Raw genomic sequence first — 26,316 nt, forward strand, 5'->3', positions numbered from 1 at the left:
ACACTTACATTCCATCTGAACTGCAGATAAGGAAGCTAAAATACTCAAAGGGGACTTAATTATTATATTCATGAATTTTCTCTATCTTTCCTCTACTTACCTAATTTATTTATTTATAAATTTATAAACTTTAAGCTGAAGTTCAGGATTAGATTTAATGGTCCAATGAAATTTCATCCCTGAAGCTAACCAGCCTGGATTTAAACTAGATAGGAGACTTATCTCAAAATCTTCATATGCTGGATACCTTTTGCCATAAGTTGTCTTCATCCTTTGAGCTTTGGCCAACTTGAAATCTTCCCCATAGACAAGCATGCAATTTATATTAGACAATGATAGTTAGAGGCATAGAATGACATTAGAAATAAGTAAAAGCCATTGATTTTAAATATAAAACAATTTAAAGCATTTAGTAACAAAGATTTATCATTCTACCATTCAATGGTCTCCCAAACTACTAACACACAAGCTTCACATTTCCTATTTATGAACAGTACATGAATAGAATGTATTTATGGAACATGGACAAAAATATGGGATCAACCCAACCACCACACCAAATTTATTACCTTTTTTTAGTAATGTGCATTCTTGTGTATACATGACATTGTATTATCCCTTTCATGTTCCCTTTAACTTCATTATTCTTTCAGTACCATAAACTAGATTCAAGCCATGGGGTGTCTGAGGTGGACCACAATGGTCCTCAATCCCCATATCTTCCAACTCACTGCTCTTGTCCACTCTTTCTCCTAATACTATGTTCCCTTTGCCTCCTGCAGCCCACTCTATCCGCTCACTGCACTTGTCTCCTCAGCTTCCCCTCTTCATCTGCCATCCCTATCTTCTGCTTCTCCACTTGCCCTCCTCCAACCTCTCCACAACCTCTTCACTGAACTTCCCAATCTGATAGCTCTCCCCCTTCCTCTCTCCACTGCCTTCCTCAATCCCTTTCCAATTATTCTCAGGCTACCTGCTCTTGCTAGCCTCCCAGACTGCCTTTCCCAACCTCTACAAGCTCAGAGGCTGCAGCTATTCCATTCCAAAGAGTTGCACGTATGGGGGTGGAGGTTGGGGTGAGAAGTCAGCTGCGGCAATTTTATAAGCAGAGTGTCATACCTATGACACTAACAGCTCCTTCTACTAATTAAAAAAACTGTACTTTCCCCCTTCCTTTTGTTATTCTTCCATTAGTTCTGAAACAGAAGTGCAGCATTTCTCCTTATTAAAGAGAGCCATGTCACTGCGTTATGTCTCAGTGTTATAGCAGCTTCTAGTGATGAAGGGGGAAAAGCATTTCTTGTTTTGTTTAGGAAGACTTCTAAATTCCCCCATGTAGAAAATAAAAGCAAGCCCATCCACCTTTTGAATGAGATTCCCAACACCTCGAGCAAAGATGAGTACAGCCCTTGAGTTAATAAAAGTTGCACACCCACGATGAAGTAAAAGGAATGAATTCAGCAAGAGCATCAGAAATAATACACCAATGGGACTTAAATCTAATGCTAAGCCATAAACTAGAGTTTACAAGCCACAATTGCTGCCCTCACATATTGCCCAAACAGAACAAAAGACATCGTGGTTTAGAGCAATGTACTGAATGCTCTTCTACTCAAATTATATTTATTTTCATCATTTCTTTCCCTGTCTGTTTATGCAGGTAGAACTTTTCTACAAGTTGCTGTGACACAGACCAGCCTTTTGTTCCTTCCTCATTTTAGATTCAATTATTCAAGTTCATATACTTCAAAATGCTCTTCCGGTATAATGGGAAGAATGGCATATATGCTGGAATTCCTTGTATCTGTTTAATTTAGAGCCATTGCTAATAGTAAGTGTCTTTGTGGTACCAGAAGAAGCAAATGTCTTATTCTGTGATGCAAAAAAATAAAATAAAATCCCATTTTCCCACTGCAAATAAGGGAAAGAACTAAGAGAACAGCAATGGGCCCTTGTAGTATAAATGTTTTCCTTCCATGCATACCGTTCTGTATTGGTATCAGTCATTTAATTATTTTATAAAGTTTGAGGCTCAGTGCTTACCATGTCCAAGTTCATTCTATTATCATTCTATTTGTATTAATGTGTACGTACATACACTTAGGAAACAAATGGAAAACACACAACCAATTTTATAAAGGAAGACAGATATCAAACTATCTCAGTAATAAAGCTAATTTCATGTGGACTGTCCTTCATTCACCATACCTTATCTTTTTTTAAGAGCTTCAGATAACAAAACATTATGGCCTTACCAAGGTACATCCTAGCTGCAAAGCAGTCTTTAACCTCTAGGTACAACTGCTGTACCTAAAAAGCTGTAATACTGGCTACCTCCCCACCCTTAACTTTGCATAAAAGAAATGCAAAGCTGCTGATCCAGCCAAAATTAGGTTGACAGTAAAGAACATAATGGCTTATTTCTGTAAGCTGCCCAGACAGTAAACAACCTAACGGCTTATTTCTGTAAGCTGCCCAAAGTCACAGTGAGTGGATTGCTTAAATAAATAAATAAATAAAATACAGAACTAAGAGGCACTTCAACCCAAAAATAGGGTGTTTGTTTTTTATGTTTGCAAAAGCTACACAAAAGTTAATTTTTTATTTATTTTACTCCACAAAAACTATCTTCTGAAACAGGCCACAAGGTAGCTTACATTTAAAATCACAATTTGAAGAAAATTATCTTTATATTGTCACGTATTGCACATAAAATACCTGTTAAGCAAAGGCAGAGATTATAACCCCCACCCCCCAAACCTAGCAAATTTCAGTGAAAAATACAAGGATTCAGTCAACCAAATAGTACACTCTGTTTTAGAGCAGAAAGTATGAGATTATTTATGGAAAGCAGAATCTTTTTCAAAACTGAGAAGTGGTATAAATTCATTTATGAAGATACCGAAAATCAGTATACTTTGGCAATCAAAAATCACCTGGATAAAAAAAATAAGCCACTTTTACAGATTAAAATATCCTTGAAAAAAAATGTTTCTATACTGAATCCTAGCTCTAGATTTTTTTTTCTTTGTATCTGAAGCGTGCCTAACTTCTGTATAAAAACTCTCCATCTTCAAAGAGATGACAGAATCACTCTGTGGTTTCCTGTGCTCAGTGAAATCCATCAGTCCTGGCACATCTCACCTTGACAGCTAATACAGAGGACAGTGGGACAATTGCTGGCACAGAACTGGATAGGCTGGTTTTCACAGGTGGCATAACAAAACCACTGAGACTGGCAAACTCAAGGGCAGAAAACAAGGGTCGAAGAACTCTCCTGCATAGATATATTGACAAGCTTACCGATATATTTTTGAGTCCCCAGTAAAGACCACACGGGCAGTGCACCGCTTTGGTAAAATAGTTCAGAGTTGAAATCATAAAAGAAAACTTGGAAAAATGGGTTTAAAGACTTTACCGTGATTTGCATCATACATGAGCAAACAGGCAAACTCTCTAACACCAGGTAGGTGTGTCTGTGTCAGGGATATCCACAGGAGATGGTTAAAAAAAAGTCAAGATGGCAGCCACAATGGGGCAATTGAAGCTCCAGTTGCTGATCTATTGTGGCTGCCATCTTGACTTTTTTATGCCCATAGTCTGTGGGCACTCCTGGCATGAATCCTTATGTGCTTAACTGTCAGTGGGAACTGATAAACCAGAGAAGTGCTGAACTGCTTTCCTACAACACTCATGGTACTATTAAACCAAACACAGACAATCTGCATTATCATCATGGAAACCGAGCCTTGTGTGGAGTTTCAGCACATTTTTTCTGAACTTGCTTCAGACTTGTGCAATGTATAATTCACAATTCCATATCCTTTAGTGGTCTCCAAACTCCAGGCACCCAGGACTAAGCAGAGAATTAACTGATTTTTAAATATGAACACTCCACATTCCCCTCCAGTTAACCAGCAGAAGACCTATTTTCTTCTCATCTGTCCTTTTTACAACTCAGTTCAGTTAGCTAAGGAAAAGACAACCATCTGTTTTCCACAACACATTTTAAGAACTGTTCCGGAGCTAGCCTTTCCTGTTTGGCTTTTTTATACTTTCCCTGCCATTCCCTTGTTTCATCCTTGCCTCCCCTTCTGCTCTTCTTCAAAGAGAATATTTGAAAATGTTATCACAGGCAAGCAGGAAACACTTCTGGGTCACACATGGACAACTAAAAGGAGTTGCTGGGCATTTGTACAATCTTCTGTATACTACTACAATTTTATATCATTTACCATTTTATACTGTCACCTAGGGAAACACATTTACCATGGTGCCCCAGACTGATGTCCCTTCACTTTATATAGTGGTGATCTAATCATCCACAAAAAGGAAAAGAGTAGAAACCTCAAACTAAAAGACTATGCTCTCAATTCTCATAATCAGCAAAATTAAATGAGGGCAACTGTAGGTTTAGGTAAATGCATGGAACCTGAAGTACATATTTTAAAACAGAACTCTCAGCTACTGACTGCATTTTATTTTCCCTGACATAAAAGCTACAAGTAGGGCTAAGTAGCCCTAATTTTAATTCTTCACAGATTTATCAAGGTATATCAGTCTTATGATGTCTCTTGACCAAATATAATATTTCATTAAATATCATACTCAGACTGGCTTATTAAGTAAGGTGCACACTAATCATAGAAGACTGATTATCTAGTTATTTCTAACAGAGTATCATTGAAGGTAAGGTCAGAACTTACACGGGAACTACAGTCAGGTCCAGAAATATTGGGACATCGACACAATTCTAACATCTTTGGCTCTATACACCACCACAATGGATTTGGAATGAAACAAACACAATGTGCTTTAACTGCAGACTGTCAGCTTTAATTTGAGGGGATGTACATCCAACTCAGGTGAACGGTGTAGGAATTACAACAGTTTGCATATGTGCCTCCCACTTGTTAAGGGACCAAAAGTAATGGGACAGAATAATAATCATAAATCAAACTTTCCCTTTTTAATACTTGGTTGCAAATCCGTTGCAGTCAATCACAACCTGAAGCCTGGAACACATAGACATCACCAGACGCTGGGTTTCATCCCTGGTGATGCTCTGCCAGGCCTCTACTGCAACTGTCTTCAGATCCTGCTTGTTCTTGGGGCATTTTCCCTTCAGTTTTGTCTTCAGCAAGTGAAATGCATGCTCAATGGGATTCAGGTCAGGCGATTGACTTGGCCATTGCATAACATTCCACTTCTGTCCCTTCAAAAACTCTTGGAGGGCGGAGCTGGCGTCGCGGCGATACGGCGGGCGATCCTGGGCTCCCAGGATGGCAGCCGATATCTCCTCGCCCGGACGGTCCCGATGGACCTAAGCCGTCCCGTAGAGATGGCGAACGCAAAGGGCGCGTCCCGCGGATCTCAGGGACGCCGCAAGTCCCAGATCGATCCGGGGAGAAGCTCTTGAAGCCGGTGGAGGAGAGGCAGCCAAAAATGGCTGCGAAAGCCGGGACAGCTCCAAAGGAAGATGGAAGAGAGGGGTGTCAACTGGGTGAGATGGACTTTTATTATTCAACTATTCTTAGAGAACACCTTAAGTAACTTAAAGAGATTTTTAAAAGTGAAGAAAAGTGGATTAAGCGGCGAGATTGAACCCTATTAAAAAAAAGAAGGGGGAGAAAATTTTTCTTTTCAACTTTCCCTTTTTAGTGGAATTGACAAGATGTTTTTCTTTTAAAAAAATATATTTTTAACTGGATTGGCTTTCTCTTTTTAATACTCAATAACTTTTTATTTTAAGCCTTTTTTTTTTACTAAGATTTTTTTATTGTTATAAGAAATTTATATCTTTTTGACTTTGAAATGGGGAAAGTGGAGTTAAGAGAAAGTAAATGAAAGAAAGTTGCACTGCCATTTAGAGGCGCGAATTAGTGCTTTTTTTTTTCATTGTGACGCACGCTCAAAGACCCTGTGCTTTCTAAAAAGATAGTGGGATGTGCATGTTTATACAGGTGCCATCCGTAACTATAAACAAGAAAGTGGAGTTGAAAGCGACTTTGAAAACATTAAGATGGAAAGTTTGAGCCAGTCACAAGAGCCTTGATTAGTGGCAGTAGCTCTTTTTCTGCTAGAAGCTCTGCTTTGCTTTCTATTCCCCCCAGATGGATTTTTTTTTTAAAGAGGCTTAGCCTTCTCCTTCTTTTCCTTTTATTTTTATTTTTCCTTCGTTTTTTTTTCTTCTCTCCTTTTGCTTCTTTTTTTCTCTTATTTTTGGCAAGAACAAAGATAAAGAATCCTTTGACTCAATGAAGGTTTATCAAGATAATAGACTATACGAGAAACACAATGCAGAAAAAGATCTTTAAACTATTGAGGATGACTATAAAAAATTGGAAGAAGAGCTGCAGAAATTCTCAAAAAAAAGAAAAAAGATATTAAAGCTAAAATGGACTTAATTAAACATAAAACGGGATCATTGGAAAAGGAAGAAATAGTACAAGAAATCAGAAACATTAAACGGAATTATTGTGAGGCCTATAAACTGAGAATTAAAAGGGTTAATCAACTGATAAATGAAGAGAGACAGATTTGTTCTTGGCACTGAGGGTGAGAAAAAGATTATACAAGATTATAATGGAAAATCGTACTAAGAGAATGTACAAAAAGAAGAAGTAAAACAATATTGAAAGAAATTATTGCAGATGTTTAAAGAGAAAATCAGGGGAATACAACAATGATGGAACTGACAGAAGCTTCCAAAAGCAGAATGTTCAAAAGGACACTTATTATTGCTTTCTCTTATCCAATAATATAGAAAAAAGGAATGAACAGCCAGATATTTTGGGACATTGAATGAAAAGGGTGAACTCAAAATTATGCAAGCGCTGGAATAAAGTATAAATCTGAGATATATAGTTAAAAATTGTATAACATGTAGTGAAATCTGGTTAGAACTGTAACTTGGTTAGAATTGTAATTGATACTGTAACTGATATTGGTTAGAATTGTAACTCTTAAGAATTGGAAAAATTAAAAAGTACTTATGCAGGAGGAAGTTATTCAAAATTATGGAATGTGCAGAGATGAGTTAAATTGAGATTTGAAATTAGAGTAAGAAGATAAGCAATTTTATATGACACGGGATTTGTTTTTATTAATGATTAGATGAGAAAATATAGTAATGTAATAGATTAGGAAATTTTATAATAGAAATTTGATATTAATTATTATATATATACACATATAATAGATAGATGGAGATGTATTACTAATCCTATTGAAAGTTAAAATTTTTTGTAATATATGATTTTATAGATTAGCTATGAATGATTAATAATTGTTAATTGATAAGTATACAAGTATATTTTTGAATAGATGATATGAGAATTTAAGATTATGAAAGGGGCACCAACGAGTTTAACTGGTTGACACACGGTATAAAATGGAAGATGCTTTTTTATGCCTTTTTATGTTTTTGTTTGTTCATGTTTGTTTTGTGTTTGTTGTAAAAATAAAAAAAAACATTATTAAAAAAAAAAAACTCTTTGGTTGCTTTTGCAGTATGCTTTGGGTCATTGTCCATCTGTACTGTGAAGCGCCGTCCAATGAGTTCTGCAGCATTTGGCTGAATGTGAGCAGATAATATTGCCCGAAACACTGCAGAATTTATCCTCCTGCTTTTGTCAGCAGTCACATCATCAATAAATACAAGAGAACCAGTTCCATTGGCAGCCATACATGCCCACGCCATGACACTACCACCACCATGCTTCACTGATGAGGTGGTATGCTTAGGATCATGAGCAGTTCCTTTCCTTCTCCATACTCTTCTCTTCCCATCACTCTGGTACAAGTTGATCTTGGTCTCATCTATCCATAGGATGTTGTTCCAGAACTGTGAAGGGTTTTTTAGATGTCATTTGGCAAACTCTAATCTGGCCTTCCTGTTTTTGAGACTCACCAATGGTTTACATCTTGTGGTGAACCCTCTGTATTCACTCTGGTGAAGTCTTCTTTTGATTGTTGACTTTGACACACATACACCTACCTCCTGGAAAGTGTTCTTGATCTGGCCAACTGTTGTGAAGGGTGTTTTCTTCACCAGGGAAAGGATTCTTTGGTCATCCACCACAGTTGTTTTCCGTTGTCTCCCGGGTCTTTTGGTGTTGCTGAGCTCACCGGTGCGTTCCTTCTTTTTGAGAATGTTCCAAACAGTTGTTTTGGCCACGCCTAATGTTCTTGCTATCTCTCTGATGGGTTTGTTTTGTTTCTTCAGCCTAATGATGGCTTGCTTCACTGATAGTGACAGCTCTTTGGATCTCATCTTGAGAGTTGACAGCAACAGATTCCACATGCAAATAGCACACTTGAAATGAACTCTGGGCCTTTTATCTGCACATTGTAATTGGGGTACTGAGGGGATATCACACACCTGGCCATGGAACAGCTGAGAAGCCAATTGTCCCATTACTTTTGGTCCCTTAACAAGTGGGGGGCACATATGCAAACTGTTGTAATTCCTACACCGTTCACCTGAGTTGGATGTACATCCCCTCAAATTAAAGCTGACAGTCTGCAGTTAAGGCACATTGTGTTTGTTTCATTCCAAATCCATTGTGGTGGTGTATAGAGCCAAAGATGTTAGAATTGTGTCGATGTCCCAGTATTTCTGGACCTGACTGTATGATAACAAAAAACACAATATGCCTTTGGTTGACAATGTTGGAAAATAGCTGTTAAATAGAACACTAATAAATCTAATACAATCTCTTTAGATGCTCGCCTTCATTTCTCTCCTAAAGGCACGTGCTTCTTGCTAAGGTAAAGGAGGAGTTAAGCTAAGCTAAGCTATACAGCTAAAAACAAAAGCATCCTCATGCAGTATTATGTCAGAAGTACCTTTTCAAGTTACTCACCTAGAAGAGAAACAAAGCATATCCCTTTATCCTGAATTCAGTCCCTGAGGCAGGAGACCAGTCTAGGTGTTTCTATGAGTGGGTTCAAGTACCTGCTCCGCCAGGAAGCAAACTGGATAACTTTTAAGTCTCTTGATCTAACCAAGTATATAAGGCTTCATTTACCCCTAACCTTTGAAAAGGGGTTATAATTTAGATACAAAGCATATGCCTTGCATGCAAAAAAAAGCTCTAGATTCAGTCTCTGTGTCAGCCTCACGGTGTAGACCAAACCAAGCTGCAAATTCCATGAAAGTCTAAAACTACTTTTATTAAGATGGGCTATAATAACAGAATCTTACAAGTCTGAATATGCTTTACCTCCTCCCTTTTTTATACTCATGTGAATTAGAGGAGTATTTGTCTGAGACATTAAGCACACCTTCTTCTTGTTTGGGGTTTAAGCCATGTTTGCTCCTCATTGCTTTGGTAACAGATCTCTCCTCTCTCCATCAAGGTCATCCTCTTTACTTGCTACACTCTGGTAGTTCATGTTACAATATTTTAATCCTACATAAATATATTTCAATCACTAATATTTGAATAAGCTTAACTTTCATTTAAGTTAAGTTGCAACCTGCCTATGTGGATGAAGAAAGTTCAGTTAATTAACAATTATCACTTCTAAAATCAGGCTATGTTAGTGACTTCAGTAGACTGCAATCATCCAGGTACTGTTAGAACTCAATTTGCAGGATTACTTTTGACTGATTTATTATGTGCCATCAAGTCAGTGTCATCTCTTAGTGACCACATACGTTTTATTCCTGATGATCTGTCCCTAACGTAGTCCTTTAGATCTTCCATGGTGCACTGTAACTAAATCCATCCACCTAGCTACAGATCTTCTCTTTCTTTCTACCTTTCCCAGCATTAGAACCTTCTCCAGAATGCTAGGTCTTTGAACAAAGTGTCTGTAATAGGATAATTTGAGCTAGTTGTTTGAGTGAGAACTCTGGGTTGATTGGTTCAGTGATCCATTTCTTGGCTAGCCATGGTATTCTCAGAACCCTTCCCCAACACCAATGTTCAAAAGTCTCAATGCTCTTTCTATCCTGCTTGTTCTTTATGGCTTGGGCTGGGTTACTTGCAGGACCATCTCTCCCTGGTTGTATCTACCCGTCCTCTTAGATCTGGCAGGAGAGGCATGCTCCACGTCCTGTCTATTATGGAATATCATCTGGCAGGATCCAGGAAGAAAGCCTTTTCTATCGTGGCACCTCTGGAACAACATTCCCCTGGCGATTAGATTTGTCCCAACTCTGCTGGACTTTTATAAGGCCTTGAGGACCTGGTTTGTTACCGAGCCTGGGGCCCAGGGATCTGTAATTGAGTCCATATCATGTTTGTGCTCATTGCAATTGGTTAGTAACTTGACTGCTGTACAGTATATGTTGTTTGTTACGTTTTTAACTTGTTTTTTACCCACTGTTAACTGCCTAAAATCATCAAGAGATCTGAATATATTTTCCAAGACATTAATGGCTGCTCTACTAAGTGCTAGACTAAAAGAATGATCTACTAGAGAGAGCTGATGGTAACTCAGATGCTTCTCATGTTATTCTCAGTTGGAAGGAAATTCCTCAGTATGTAGAAATGTACCACTGCTGTCAAAGCCACACAAGTCAAAACATAAGTGACACTAGTAAATGACTTTAAATTTATCTGATTTTTAAATTAAAGGAACAAAACAGGGGCCTGGAAATGTTGGAGACTGAATCAAAAGGCAAATGGCAAAATTGAGGATTTGAACTGAAAGATACAATGGCCTGCGTATGCAACATACCAAGCTAAAATGACACCTGTTTGATTTGGCTTATTTTATTGTAAAAATCCAGGCAACTGTAATTAAATACACCACGAATAAAGGAATTATTCTAACACTGATTTCAATATGAATCCAATTGTTAATCTGACATTTTACAAAGAAGAATTTAAATATCACTAGTGTCCCTGAAATAGAGAGAAAAGCTGCACTCATCAATTTTCTGCTAGACTACACATTGATATACCAATTGATATTTCATCTAGAGTAACCTATGATCTACCATCACTGTCATTACAGCTATGTCAAATCAAAATCACTTTAGAAATAAAGTAGAGAATAGGCTTCAATGGTTGTTTATTAGATTCCAGTCAAAAGAAGTGGTAGTCTTAATTAATACAAGATATAGGGAAGAATACTTGCCCCACTAATGCTCCAGCTGAACCTTCAAATGTTATACGCAGGAAATCTTTAACATGAGTCAGGTACAAGCCCCTATAGCTCCACTAGGAAGCACACAGTAGGTATTTTTGAAAAAACAGTAGTATGAAACTTGAGCATCTAGCTTAATCAGCAGGCAACTGGAGAGATCTATAGACTACCAAATACATTCTATAACTCATAAAGTTGTTTTTCTTTCTTTTTTGCTATAAGCTTTTGGTTATAGAGGGCAGAACAGAAATTAACATGGCTCTAAACCTCTTTTATTTCAAATCTATGCATGGTTTACACAGCCAAGCTGAACAGTTTTCTAAACAGCCTAGCATCACAGCACCTATCTACAGTGGGGCAAAAAAGTATTTAGTCAGCCACCAATTGTGCAAGTTCTCCCACTTAAAAAGATGAGAGAGGCCTGTAATTTTCATCATAGGTATACCTCAACTATGAAAGACAAAATGGGGGGAAAAAATCCAGAAAATCACATTGTCTGATTTTTAAAGAATTTATTTGCAAATCATGGTGGAAAATAAGTATTTGGTCACCTACAAACAAGCAAGATGTCTGGCTCTCACAGACCTGTAACTACTTCTTTAAGAAGCTCCTCTGTCTTCCACTCGTTACCTGTAGTAATGGCACCTGTTTGACCTTGTTATCAGTATAAAAGACACCTGTCCACAACCTCAAACAGTCACACTCCAAACTCCACTATGGCCAAGATCAAAGAGCTATCGAAGGACACCAGAAACAAAATTGTAGACCTGCACCAGGCTGGGAAGACTGAATCTGCAATAGGCAAGCGGCTTGGTGTGAAGAATTCAACTGTGGGAGCAATAATTAGAAAATGGAAGACATACAAGATCACTGATAATCTCCCTCGATCTGGGGCTCCATGCAAGATCTCACCCCGTGGGGTCAAAATGATCACAAGAATGGTGAGCAAAAATCCCAGAACCACATGGGGGGACCTAGTGAATGACCTGCAGAGAGCTGGGACCAAAGTAACAAAGGCTACCATCAGTAACACTATGCTGCCAGGGACTCAAATCCTGCAGTGCCAGACGTGTCCCCCTGCTTAAGCCAGTACATGTCCGGGCCCATCTGAAGTTTGCTAGAGAGCATTTGGATGATCCAGAAGAGGATTGGGAGAATGTCATATGGTCAGATGAAACCAAAGTAGAACGTTTTGGTCTAAACTCAACTTGTCGTGTTTGGAGGAGAGAGAATGCTGAGTTGCATCCAAAGAACACCATACCTACTGTGAAGCATGGGGGTGGAAACATCATGCTTTGGGGCTGTTTTTCTGCAAAGGGACCAGGACGACTGATCCGTGTAAAGGAAAGAATGTATGGGGCTGTGTATCGTGAGATTTTGAGTGAACACCTCCTTCCATCAGCAAGGGCATTGAAGATGAAACGTGGCTGGGTCTTTCAGCATGACAATGATCCCAAACACACCGCCCGGGCAACGAAGGAGTGGCTTCGTAAGAAGCATTTCAAGGTCCTGGAGTGGCCTAGCCAGTCTCCAGATCTCAACCCCATGGAAAACCTTTGGAGGGAGTTGAAAGTCCGTGTTGCCCAGCGACAGCCCCAAAACATCACTGCTCTAGAGGAGATCTGCATGGAGGAATGGGCCAAAATACCAGCAACAGTGTGTGAAAACCTTGTCAAGACTTACAGAAAATGTTTGACCTCTGTCATTGCCAACAAAGGATATATAACAAAGTATTGAGATGAACTTTTGATATTGACCAAATACTTATTTTCCACCATGATTTGCAAATAAATTCTTTAAAAATCAGACAATGTGATTTTCTGGATTTTTTTTCCCCATTTTGTCTCTCATAGTTGAGGTATACCTATGATGAAAATTACAGGCCTCTCTCATCTTTTTAAGTGGGAGAACCTGCACAATTGGTGGCTGACTAATTACTTTTTTGCCCCACTGTAATATGCACATCCTGCTCAAAGAGTTTAATGCTAAGAAAGAACTCTGTGTTGCTATCAAAGCATTATAAAATTGGGTGTATAACAATACATGGAAACCTCAGCAGCACAGATTTAAAAGACCAAAAAGTTTTTTAAAGTATTTATCTTAAGCTTTACTAAGATTTTTTTTTTTTTTTACTTAGAGATTTTTAGGTATGTACATTCCTTGGACTCTGACATCTCAAAGTGTTGCCTAGCAACCCAAGCATTAATGTACTCTAAATTATCCATTTAAAAAGGTACATTATTAAGGATCTGAGGGTATATCAATGTGATCATTTCTACTAGAACAGGTTTTTAAGGAACAAAGAAAGTTTGCACATTACCCTTTTGATACCAAATGACCCAAGTTGTCAATTACATTGTTACAAGGATTATCACAAGTACTCAATTAACCTTTGAAGGGGTTAGCAAATGTACATCTTCTCAATCATAACTAAAAGAGAGTTATTATGTGTAAAGTAATCTAATATTATTTTATGAAACAATCTCGATTTCCCATTCCCCAAACTAAGCTTTCATATAAGAGACAGAATCTTGTAAATTAGCTCCTAATTTGTTTTAGATCATACTTAAGGCACTAATATATTACTAATATTGCTTCTGAAAATGTATGACTCTGTATGTGTAGAGGTGGGGTTGGAGGGGGATGAATTCTCTCTCCAAATTAAGATGGTAATGTGCTCACAGGGTATAGAAGTCAAACAAACCTTTTCTGATCACCCATAACACGCATTCAAATCACGTAGTCAGTGTTGCAGTAGTCAACAGGAGGTGAGAGTTGTTTGTGTTGCCTGTTAATATTTTTAAGAATACACAGCCGTATATGGAAAAACTGTAATGTTATCACATCTTCACATCTTCAGATGTACTGAACATAACAAGTTAGGCAAAGGATGCAGAACTTTGCTTCTTGAATTCTTTCAAAATAATAACAAGAATAACAACTTTGCTCTGGGTTATATGACCAGGAGGGAGAGGGGCTTACAATGGAGAAGCCAATATCATTCCAAAGTGCCATAGGCATTTTGAGAATTTATTTTTGGATACATCTTGGATTTTTCTTCATAGTCCCTAGCTCAGTGATGGCGAACCTATGACACATGTGTCAAAGGTGACTCACCATGACGTTTTGGGTGACAACCAACCACAACTAACAGAGTAACGGCACATATACACACAGAAGGTCAGCTGAACACTCTCCCAGGAACCAGCCATAGCAACTCTTTCTTTCCTGGATAAAACAGGACTGAACTTTACCCGTCTTTGGGTTACTTTTCTCATTTGTAAAAATATAGACTCCTAATTCTGAAGCATGTGAAACTACAAAACATGAAGTTATCCCTAAAACTAAAAATCTTTTGAAGTTTTATATAGCTAGAGAAGGTACTCAGTAATTGCTCATTTTTGCATTTTGAGCAAACTTATTAATATGTAAAAGCACTACACATTTCAGGCAATACACTACTGAATACACACACAACACCACAGATAGAAAGTAATGCCACATCTTCCAGAATACTATGGGCCTAAATCCTAGATGTGAGTAACTATACATTTCATGTGAAGAACAATGTTTCTTGGGAAGAAAAAAGTTAAGCTTGAGCAGCACAGGTACATATTTAAATAATTCATAGCACTAAGCCTTTAAATTATATCAGCACAATTTGCTACTAAATGTTGGAGACATGCTGCCCAATCCAGAAGTAACCTTGTGTCTTCAAGTTCAATAGCCTTTGATAGACCTATCATCCATGAATTTGTTTAGTCTCCTATAGCAATCAAAGTTAGTGTCCATTATCATATCTTGTCATAATGATTTCCACAGGTTAATTAGGATGTATTGTCTAAAGAAATTCTTTGTTTTATCTCTTTCAATTTCCTTCCTTGGATTTTATACCCCTGAACCATAGCCCTTCTTCCCTATTGTCTTTTTTTCCAAGCTAAAGTTTCATAGGAAACTAATAATTTTGGTTGCCTTTTTCTGCATATTTTCCAGTTCTATTGCATTCTTCAAGTATGATAAGCAGAACTGTACACAGTACTCCAGATGTGGACACAACATGGATTTGTATAAGGGCATTACAATGTTAACATTTTTATTTTCACTTATGTGCTCTTTCCTACTGATCATGAGCACATAATGTGAGTTTGTCATAGCTGTTGCCCACATCTTCATTGGGCTGTTCACTACGACTCCAAGAACTTTTTCCTGATTAGTAATAGATAGTACCCATCAATGTCTATATGCAGTTAGAAGTTTGGATTTTGTGGCTCCAACATGTATCACTTTATACTTACTAAAACTGAATTGCATCTGCAATTTGGTTGGCCACTCACCTAGCTTAAATAAATCCTTCTGACGCTCTTCAAAATCACATTTAGTTTTTAGCACCCTGAACAGTTTAACTTGGTCGGTTCACTTGGTCCCTATGTAACAAACATGAATGAACAAATTGAAAAGCACTAGGCCAGGACTGATCCTTGAAGAACAACACTTCTTCTTTCCCTCCACTGAAAAAAAACACAATTTATTGCTATTCTATTTTTTAACCAGTTAGCAGTCCATTAACTGCTAACTGGCAGCTAAATTTATTCAAGAGCCTTTGATAAGAAACTTGTCAAAGGCTTTTTGAAAATCCAGGTATAAAATGTCAACAGAGTCACCCTGATCCATATGCCTGCTGACACTCTAAAAAACCTTTCTAAAGTTGGTGAGGCAGAATTTACCTTTGCAGAATCAATACTGATTTTCCTTCAATAAGGCAATGTCCTTTATATACTGAGTTGTTTTTTCTTTTACTACCACTTCTATGTGTTCGTCAAGAAGAGACAGTAATCTGCCTGGTCTCTAATTTACCAGATCCTCCCTGGGTCTGTTTTTAAAAAATGGTGTCTCACTGCTATCCTCCTAGTGCTCTGGCACTGACTCTGATTTGAGTGCAACGCTGGATATTTTTATAGGTCAGTGATTCACGGACAGATGCCATTAGGGCCCAGTTCTCTCCATTCCACCCGGTTTCCACTGTAGCTCCATCATTTATGTATTCATTTGCAACCAAGTACTCTAATCCCCCTCTTGGCTTAGAAACTTCTGGCTTTGATGTAGAAATACCCATATAACATGTCCTCTTTCAAATGTTGATGGCATGAGCCTTTTTCACAGCTTTTTTGTTTCATCTCCTGACTGACATGACCACTCATTAACCGACTTCCAATACTAGTCTTATCTCTTATAGGAACTCCTGTAATATTTACACCCTTCCATACAAGATGCTGCCCAGGACCTGCCAGCTTTCCTTCAGGGATCAGTTTAAAAGCTGCTGTTAAATATCTTTCAGTTAAAGTGCAACCCATCTCTCTTGTACAAGTTTAGCTTGCCCAAAATATTTCCCAGTACCTAACAGATACTGTGTCACCTCACCTTTTCACCTGACATCACCATCTCATTCACACTCTGAGTACTCCTATGTTCAACCTATCTAGCTGGCCCTAGGCATGACAAAATAACATCTGAAAATGCTACCTTAACAGTCTGTCACAGACTTTTTGAACTAGAGGTGTATTTTGCTCTGCAAGAGTGAAAATTGACACAGAAAAACAAAACAGTGGAGGCTTTTATGTTTTTTTACTATTTACAGTGAAGCTATTTACAACAAGTATCCACAACATAGTCCTGGTGTTCATCCAGTGTCAAGTTTCCTCCTAAGTCTCCCTCCCAGAGACTATATCTCCCTCTGGCTCTCCTGCTAGCTGCTTTGTTTTCCTCCCCTTTTCACTCCAACGCCCTCCTCCGTTTCTGGGCCTAACAACTGAGAAAATTTTTTAAAAAAGGAATGGGTTGGAATTTTACTGCAGCGTGCTTGGCACGGCTTGACCTTCTCCTGGAACTGCTCAGCCAAACCCCTACTGCTTCTCTGTTGAGGGTCCCTCCTTCCTGTCTTGGGTCTTTGGTGGAACTCTTGTCCCTCTAGGTCTTAATTTCCCTACTCCCAGGAAAGCCACCCCTAGACTTTCTTCTCCCTTCCTGACCGGGAACTGACAACTGGCTGCACACTTAATGTCTCTCTCCAACTTTTCTCTCCAGCCACTCCATGCACTTTTTTTTCTCCTCTCCTTCTTTCTCTCTTCAATTTTTAATCAGACCAGCAGCATGTCCCCCAGCAACTGAGGAGATGGATGTCCCCTCCCCCAGGGCTCCAGTCCTCAACACCTATATATCAGGCTGGACCAATGGGACTGCTCTTTCAACATCTCACCACCTCAGTCCTGGCTACCAGCCAGGTCAGCTCATCAGCCCTCATGACAGTACAGCTGCCCTTCAAAGCCAAAAGTGAGCTGCTGCTTCTTCTACTTTTACTCACACCAATGTATTTTTACTACTCACTACTCAATTTACTACTCACACCAGAAGAACAGCTATGCTAGGTCATTAAAACCCATTCGCCATACAGTCTTGGGCTTCATTCTGTTGTTTAGCAGCCTAAATGTTGCTTTCAGAATTGATTGACTAGATGTCCCAATGTCACTGATGCTAACATGGACCCCAGCACTATTTAGCAGCTTATGTAGATTGCATGTGAAATCCACAACTTCATACCAGCCTAGATATATGGTAGTCCTTCAGGTTCAAAGAAGACACGCTGTGTGCAGTTCATCTACGGATACAGAGGTGGCTCTGCAGTCCCAGTCTGGAAGTACAGAGTCTAGCACAATGGGGGCACTGAAAATCCATTGTTGTAGTAACTGTGAGTGTTATTCTGTGACACCGCTCTTGGTTTTCTATCAGTTTTTGGTGGTACCTGTCTTCAAAGCCAGTGGAGGTTTCATAGCACAGGGCTCGCCAGTGGGTTCTGTTAGTAGCTGCAACTTCTAGTTCCCTTGGCTGGATGTCATAGCGGCATAAGGTTTCTTTCAAAGCATCTTTGTAACACTTGCATGGTCAATCTCAAGGTCTCTTCCCAGACTCAAGTATACTATAGAGCAACTGACAAGGGACAGTGGTCACCCATTCTGATGACATGTCCCATCCACTGCATCTGGAGTCTGATAATCAGGGACTCAATGCTGGTGGACTCCACATGATCCAAGACCTCCAGGTTAGAGACACGGTCTTGCCAAAAAATGCTGACGATGGAGCAGAGTGCACATGTGAAATTTCTCCAGTTGTTTGATGTGTCTTTGGGACAGAGTCCAGGACTCACATCCATATAGGAGAGAAAGAATAACCACAGCTCTGTAGACTTTCAGCTTTGTGGAGATAAAGATGTTGTGTTGATTGAACACTCTAGTACACAGCTGTCCCAGTGCCTGGCTGGCCTTGCTGATCCTGGAGTCAATTTCTTTGTCCCAAGACCTATCACGTGAGATGATGCTTCCCAAGTATTTGAAGTTGTTTACATTTGTCAGCTGGGCATTGTCAAGAGTGATTTTTGGTTCTACAGTGTTGGTATTTGGCACGGGCTGGTAAAGTACTTCAGTCTTGTTCAGGCTGATAGTCAGGTCAAAGAGCATAGTAATATCTGAGGATTTGTTCAGCCTCAACTGTAGATCACTGCCTTTGTGCACCAGAAGTGCACAGTCATCAGCAAAGAGGGTTTTCTGGATGACTGTAAAGAGACACTTTGTCTGTGCATTCAAGCGGCGAAGGTCAAAGAGAGAGCCGTCCAATCGGTACCTGATATACACTCCCTCCTTCAGACCCTGGACAGCATGTGACAACATGCAAGTGAAGAACCGATTGAACAGGACTGGAGCTATCACACAACCCTGTTTTACCCTACTGGCAAATGCAGCTGATGTATCATTGTTGTAAAGAACCTGTCCTGTCATTCCATTGTGGAGTAGCTGAATCAACTTCACAAATTTCCTTGGGCATGCATAATGTCTCAGGATGATCCAGAGAGACTCCGTTTACAGTGTCAAATGCCTTTGTGAGGTCAGTGAAGATGGAGTAAAGAGGCTTGTTCTGCTCGATATACTTCTCCTGGGCTTGCCTCACAGCAAATATCATGTCTGTTGTACTCCATTCTGGCAGAAAACCACACTGTGCTCTGGTAGGTTCCTTTCCAAGACAGTGATACTGTAACTCTGTTCAGGAGAATATGGGCAAAGATCTTGTCTACAATGGACAGCAGTGAGATACCCCTGGAGTTTCTGCAGTCTGATTTGCTTCCCTTATTTTTGTAGGGAGCCAATGAGGGCATCACAGAAGTCGTCAGGTATCTCCTCTATGAACAAAATGTCTTCCAAGATGTCTTGGAACACCTGTAAGGCGTTTGGGTATAGTGCTTTGTAGATCTCAGCAGGAATGCCATCCTGTCCTGTTGCTTTATTTGAGTCCATCTGCGAGATCACTTTCTTGATCTCATCAGTAGAGGGAGGCAGGTCTAGAGCATCCAAGACTGGCAGCTGAGGAATCTGCTGTAAGACACCATGATCAACTGTAGACAGTCTATTGAGTGGATTGGAAAAGTGTTTAGCCCAGATAAAAGCCCTTCATGGTCTTTGATTAGGCTCGACCCATCAGATGACAGAAGGGGGCAACATCCTGATTTAGAAGGGCCATAAACTGACTTTATGGCTCTGGTGGCATGCATCTGTATGTGTTTTTAATTATTGAATCATCCAAAGTCTTTCATTCCCCTGAGAACTATTCTTAGTACAACATGTTACAGGTTTATTATCCAAGGATTGGATCCCTCCTATGACAACATCTACATCATCCTGAAAATGAGGTTCTCCTTCCTCAAGATCTTCATTCTCCATTACAGCAAAGAAGTTACCATCCTGAGAATTGGGCAAAGCTATTACATTTCATTTCCATGCTCTCTATCATCTTTACTGAAGCCGATCTTGGTTTAAAGGGAACAGATTTGCTTCCTGAGAGCCAGAAGCTCATTGCACTGAGTACAAACTCATGAACTATGCCAAACAGGCAGACAGTTGTACATTTGGCACTTTATGCAATGAACAGGAAATCACCTCCTCCCATGCTCACTTTCTGCCTTCAGATTATTTATTGTTAATACAGTGATACCTCGGGATACGAACGCCTCTGCTTGCGAATTTTTCGGGTTACGACCAGCTCTGGCCCCAAAATTTTACCTCGGTCTGCAAACTCCGCCTCGGGGTACGAGCCATTTTCCGCCCGTGCCACGTGGTCCGCGGCCATTTTCTGCCCGTGCCACGTGGTCCACGGCCATTTTTCCGCCCGTGCCACGTGGTCCGCGGCTGTTTTTCCGGCCCTGCCGCGTGGTCCGCGGCCGTTTTCGCGCCGCGCCGGGCTGTTTTCGCGCCGCGCCGGGCCGGGCCGTTTTCACGCCGCGCCGCGCCGGGCCGTTTTCGCGCCGCGCCGGGCCGTTTTCACGCCGCGCCGCGCTGCACCCGGCCATTTTCGCGCCGCACCACGCCGCGCCCGGCCGCTTTCCGTGTGGTCCGTGGACGCCAGAACGGATTAACGGTAATTACATTGAACCTTATGGGAAATTGCCTCGGGTTGCGACCAAATTCGGGCGGAGGGCGGAACGGATTAACCGGATTTACATTGAACCCTATGGGGAAATTTGCCTCGGGGTGCGACCAAATTCAGAGGGCGGAACGGATTAACCGGATTTACATTGAACCCTATGGGGAAATTTCCTTCGGGTTACGACCAACTCGGGATACGCCCAGAGTCACGGAACGGATTAAGTTCGTATCCCGAGGTACCACTGTAAATGTGTGTTGTTCTTCTTTAGGATTGGGTTCAAGGGACAGTTTCTACATTATACTTTATACAATATACCTGGTAGCTAAACTTGATGCTTGGTGAGATGGGCAGTCAGTGTATCTCTCCTCCTGCTATCTTCCCCTGCAATACTGTTCTGTTTAGGTCTGCCCTCCTGTTTACCTGCTCTGGTCATGAGCTCCCAACTGCCTCTCCTCTTTCCAAAGAGTGCTGGCTGGGATCAAATTTAAATGGCATAATTTCTTTTTTCCCAGTGGGAAACACAAGTATGCATTTTTTTAAAAAAAATCAATCTCAAAATATTTCCCAAAAAAACTTCATCCATTTCCATGACACAGTTCTGCCCACTGTGTCCTCACCACATAATACTCAAACTTCAAATAATTGTCCTACTTACTGCAGTCTTCAGTGATTAAAAAATATTCAATGCAACTTCATACTACCACTGTCTATTCATAATATAGAATACTACAAGCTGGATTTTATCTATATCATGTGAATCTTCATAATTTGGATGTGGATTCTTCTACAACCTGTAATAAATTTTAATGTATGCTTAGCTACAAAGTCTGAATGAAAGTCTCAATAGGTAGCAGCTGACTTTGGCTGATCTCAAAAAGTTAAACGGAATCAAACTTATTAATTAATACTTAGATGGGGATCACTAAATTTTCCCAGGACTGTAGGATAGACCATCAGAACAGTATTTCAGAAGGCAATAACAACAAATTCCTATCTTATTTCTGCCAAATAAACTGCATGAACATTTCCATGAAATCACCAGGAATCAAACTCAAAATATGAGAGACCTTCATTACTTTGTATGGAAAGAAAGGCAGGAGGTAAATGTAAAGCAGTAATGATATACTGGTATGAAAATCACACATTCAGGGCTTCCGTAATTATTTAGTATGCCAAGTCTCATCATTTCTTATCAGAATTAGACATATAAACCACACTGCCTACTAAGAATGACCATGCAAGCATGACTCACAGAACCAAGGAAGAGCTAATCAACCTGTCATTCCTTTCTTAGTGAAGCTTCTGATAATGCTGTTATTCTTCAAAACTATTTTCATTATTTTCTTTCACTGACTATACAATGTGTGGTTTCTATTTGTCATTTCTATTTTTTTCTGCTGTTGAAATGGTAATATTTATTTATTTAAGTTCATATGTTTCTCCAATCGTTATCTGATTCTGAGTGATTTACGTTCTATAATAGGATTAAAAACTTAATTATAGTAACAATACAATCAATTACATAGGCTCTGGAGGACAACAGAATAAACAAATGCAGAACATTCTTCCTGCAAAAGAGATCCTTATATTGTTGCAAAGAAGCTTTACACTTATTGCAAAGAGATATGTTCTTGGTTATAATCCAACAAACCACACAATGATTACTATCAGAATAATTTAATTTCTATGACTTTACTGAAAATGCAAATGTAGCCAACACTGAGGAATTCTAGGAAAGGTGGAAGGAAAGAGAAGAAGAGGACAGGCAGCAGCAAGGTGGATGGACAGTTACAGTGGCAATGAGTGCACCATTGGGAGACTTGAAAGAACACGTCAGGGATAGATCGTCATGGAGAAAACCTATCTATGCAGTCACTAGGCGTCGAAAATGATGTGATGGCACATAATCAATCAATCAACAGCAAGTTTCAAGAGTTGCTAAACACATTATCTAAAAAGATATAGTATTTGGAACATTAAAATTGAAGAAAGAGGGGAACCTGGAATCACAGAAAAAAATGGTTTGGGTAAACACAATTATGCAGGGTTAATAAACATTTGTAAAGAGAATTCTTTGTTCATTGTCATTATCTGCTTCAAGGAATGTAAATCCATACTGTATGCCTGGAGATTACCATATGGACAACATTGGAATCAAATTGTCTATATAATATGAAACAAAAAGTGGGGGAAGAGCTATCCAGCCAACCAAAACACTTCCAGGTGCAGATTGTAAAACAAACCATGAATTACTGGCATCATATACAGGAGTTACATTTAAAAAAGAAAATTGGTACATCAGCAAAATTTTACCTGGAAGACATACTGTCAGAGTTTAAGGTTAATATAAGGTACAGAATCAGTACTTTTAACTTATGCAAAAGAAAAGCTGAGGAGCCAGGTGAAGAGGTAAGAGATAAATCAAGCAGAAAAAACTGGTCAAAAAAGAAAAGATCCAAATGGCTTGAAAATCAAGAAAAGACAGAGGATGAAAGCCATAAGCAAACAGGAAGTATAACAACTGAATGTAGACTTTCAACTTCCAGTAAAAAAGGACAAGGTATGCTATCTTAATTAAGAATGTCAATTAACAGAGAAAAATATCAAGAAAAGGAAAATCACAAAGACATTAAGACTGTTCAAGAGTAGTACTTGAAGAAATCTGAAAGAGGCAAGAACACGAAAAAGCTATAGGAATACTGAAGCCATCTACAAATGGAATTACAGAATAAAAGAAATATTTGTAGAGAGAAAATATTTTCAGGAACTAACTCCATTAGACAGTGGGGAACAAGAACCAATAAACCACCTGTCAAGCAGAAAGGCACCAAGCACAGATGAAATACCAGTGATAGTAGTTAAATATAAAGAAAAGGGAAGGGAAAGGAGAAAAATGCTAAATAAAAGTGCTGCTTGTGACTCAGCTCCCCTCATGACTGATTTTTAAAAAATTTTATCCAGTTTGAATTATGACAGAATGGTGTATAAAAGGAAGGATCCTAGAAAGGAAGCTGAAGCTAAATCAGATCCATTCCTATTCTGATGTGGTGGTCAGGTGCTCATGTATCACTCTGGACACCACATTTCCAGAAAGAGTGACAAATTAGAGCAGATTCAGAGGATGGCAACAATGACGATACAGGGACCTGAGGACATGCTCTATAAGGACAGTCTGAAGGAAAGAAGATTAAGGGGAGACATGATATCAGCATTCAGGTACATTAAAGGATGCTATGGAGAAGATAGGAACTATTTTCCACTGCTGAGGAAACTAAAACCAGAAATAATGGGTGTAGCTTGCAGCTACCGACGTTTTATTTAAATGTAAGGAAACGCTTTCTGACAATAAGATATTTACAACAGTGGAACAGCCTATCTAGGGAAGTTGTGGGTTCTCCATCTCTGGAGGTTTTTAAGAAGAAACTGGACAGTGTAATAGACTTTCCAGTACATGAATGACTCAAGGATGATGGATACCACTTTAACTCAGTGGTGGGGAAAGGCCATTAGGATAGCTGTCAGCATAGGTAAGTCAGTGAAGTAAAAAGGAAAACAAATGTACAATGTTTCCTGTAACTGGCAAAACTCTGCAATACATGTGATGATAAAGGCTTTAAAGACTCCATGAAAACCTTTACATTCTCCAACACAAACTCAGTAAAACTGTTAATTTTTTTTTTAAATCTGCCTGCAGAGAAATACCATCTGAATGCTTAAACTGAGGAATCTAAAACATGTCTTACCTCTGAATTTTTTAGGAGGACTGTTAAGATCACCTGTTTCTGGTTGTACAACACATCGATCATCAACAAGTCTGAAATAGGAAAAAAATGGGGAACAAAATTAAATTTACCAGTAACAAACAGTTTGATCACTAAATTAGTATTTTTCAGGCACCAATTTAAGATCCCTTTGAAGAAGCAAGGAGAAACAAGTAATCCAAGGTTAAGTTAGAAAACAAGCTGACCTACCTTTTCCCAGATACTACTATTTTACCATTCTCATTCGTGTTCCTCAAAAATGCAACTTTAATTCTACCCAGGGAACATGTGTAAGTCTAATGGCAAGTGTAGTCAAATTTCAAAAATCAGAAGGTGAAATAAAGGTAAGAAAAATATGAATCTTCAAAGAGCCGTTTTGTGACATTAGAGATTAGGGTGTTTATAAATTCCCTGAACATACAGAGAAATAACACAAGGGCCCTTCTACCTAGAACAGCATCCTTCTTCTTGCAGCAGCCAACCATACACCCTTGGGAAGCCCAGAAAGAGAGAGTGCAGCCTGTAGACCTTCTGAAGTGTAAATAAGTCTATAATAGTCAAGTTATAGAGTGCCTAGCAATTCTAAAACATAAAATAAAATAAAACAGACATGCATAGACACATGCACATCAAGTTCATACAAAAAAGGAACACAGACAGTAGTTATAACCTGAATACTTATCCACTGGAAAATGTATTAAACTAGATTTACTGGTGTGAGAATGTCCCAGTGATGATAAATTATATCGGTTTTAATGAACGTGTCTTGGTGCATGGTATAAGAGAGAAAGGATATATGCTATTTGGGAGCTACTTATTTCCTACCAATTACTGTATTATTATGAACACTGTTATAACCAGTTTAGAGAAAGACGACAGAAATTGTTTACTGATTTAATTGTGTCCATTTTACTAAATAAACATAATATGTACATATACATTTAGATTTCTGAGTATGGTCAGAAAAACTTCAAAATGCCAACAGAGAACATCAACCTTCTTATTTGACTTTGACTATTTCCTAACTATGGTAAACTGATATTCATTTAAGTAATTTATTTGAATGGACTGAATCCAACTTTAATAGTCACCTTTAATTCTGGAATTCTGCTAATCAAATTTGTCATCAGCACTTAATGAAATGAAGTCAAAACCAGAGAAAACAGGAATATACCCTGCTAAACTTTTTGGGTGAGAAAAAAATGAATAAAACTATGTAGCTATATACAGTACATTAAACAGAAATATTTTGTAATAGCAGTACAAAAAAAGTTTAACAGCAAGCTGTTATGATATACTGTATACTTCACATTATACTGTTGCTGTATAGTAGTTGTTTCAATGGTGTTGCTTCTTTTACACTCTTATCTACATTTGTTAATTTAATATCTATCTATCTATCTATCTATCTATCTATCTATCTATCTATCTATCTATCTATCTGGATTTTTATGCTTGTATCCGCCCTTAGAAAATTTTATTTTTAAGGGCAGCATATACTTTCTTATGTAATGAAATAAACTTGTTAAAAGTTGTCATCAAAAAACACAATACCTATATCCACCATGAGAAGATGTGACCATTAATTTTTGATGCTCAAGCACTACTCCTCAGATTTATAGAATAAAGATGGTACAAAAAGGACAACTCTCCCCAGTGTGATGCCCTTCAGCTCCAATAATTCCAAGATGGGTACTGAGTTGTTGAACCCAAAGTATCTGGAGGGTTCTAGGTTGACTGTTTATATAACTCGATTGGATAATCCACTAATTAGACTAGATAACCCTCTAATTCCTCTATATTATACTCTATACTCTGCAATGTTGTTCCTGACTGCTATCTACTATACATCAATATTTTCTTTTTACAAAGACTGTCCTGTCTTTTCTCCTCTCTCTGGGATTTCTTCTACTTTTTCCTCTCTGTTGTTGCTTTTAACAGCCAGCATGTAGAGCTCTTGCACCTTTCCAACTTGTGCTTTTCCTTG

At 38.9% G+C, this 26,316-nt stretch overlaps 1 protein-coding gene across 4 annotated transcripts in view; it reads right to left on the bottom strand.

Annotated features, from left to right (window-relative positions):
• Positions 1-26,316, bottom strand: part of ITPR1 (inositol 1,4,5-trisphosphate receptor type 1) — a 265,258-nt gene that overhangs the window by 198,027 nt on the left and 40,915 nt on the right. For all 4 annotated transcript variants that reach the window (XR_015794923.1, XR_015794924.1, XM_088134326.1 and 1 more), the window contains exon 3: positions 24,312-24,382. Coding sequence is in view for 2 of the 4 variants with exons in the window: in XM_088134326.1 (XP_087990452.1) it covers positions 24,312-24,382 (71 nt within the window). In the remaining 2 variants the exon portion in view is untranslated. The remainder of the gene's footprint in view (positions 1-24,311; positions 24,383-26,316) is intronic.

This window comes from Python bivittatus, unplaced genomic scaffold, assembly GCF_059951505.1.
Source record: "Python bivittatus isolate LINGU-HERP-01145 unplaced genomic scaffold, Pbiv_v1 ctg000080_np1212, whole genome shotgun sequence".
Classification (NCBI taxonomy): domain Eukaryota; kingdom Metazoa; phylum Chordata; class Lepidosauria; order Squamata; family Pythonidae; genus Python; species Python bivittatus.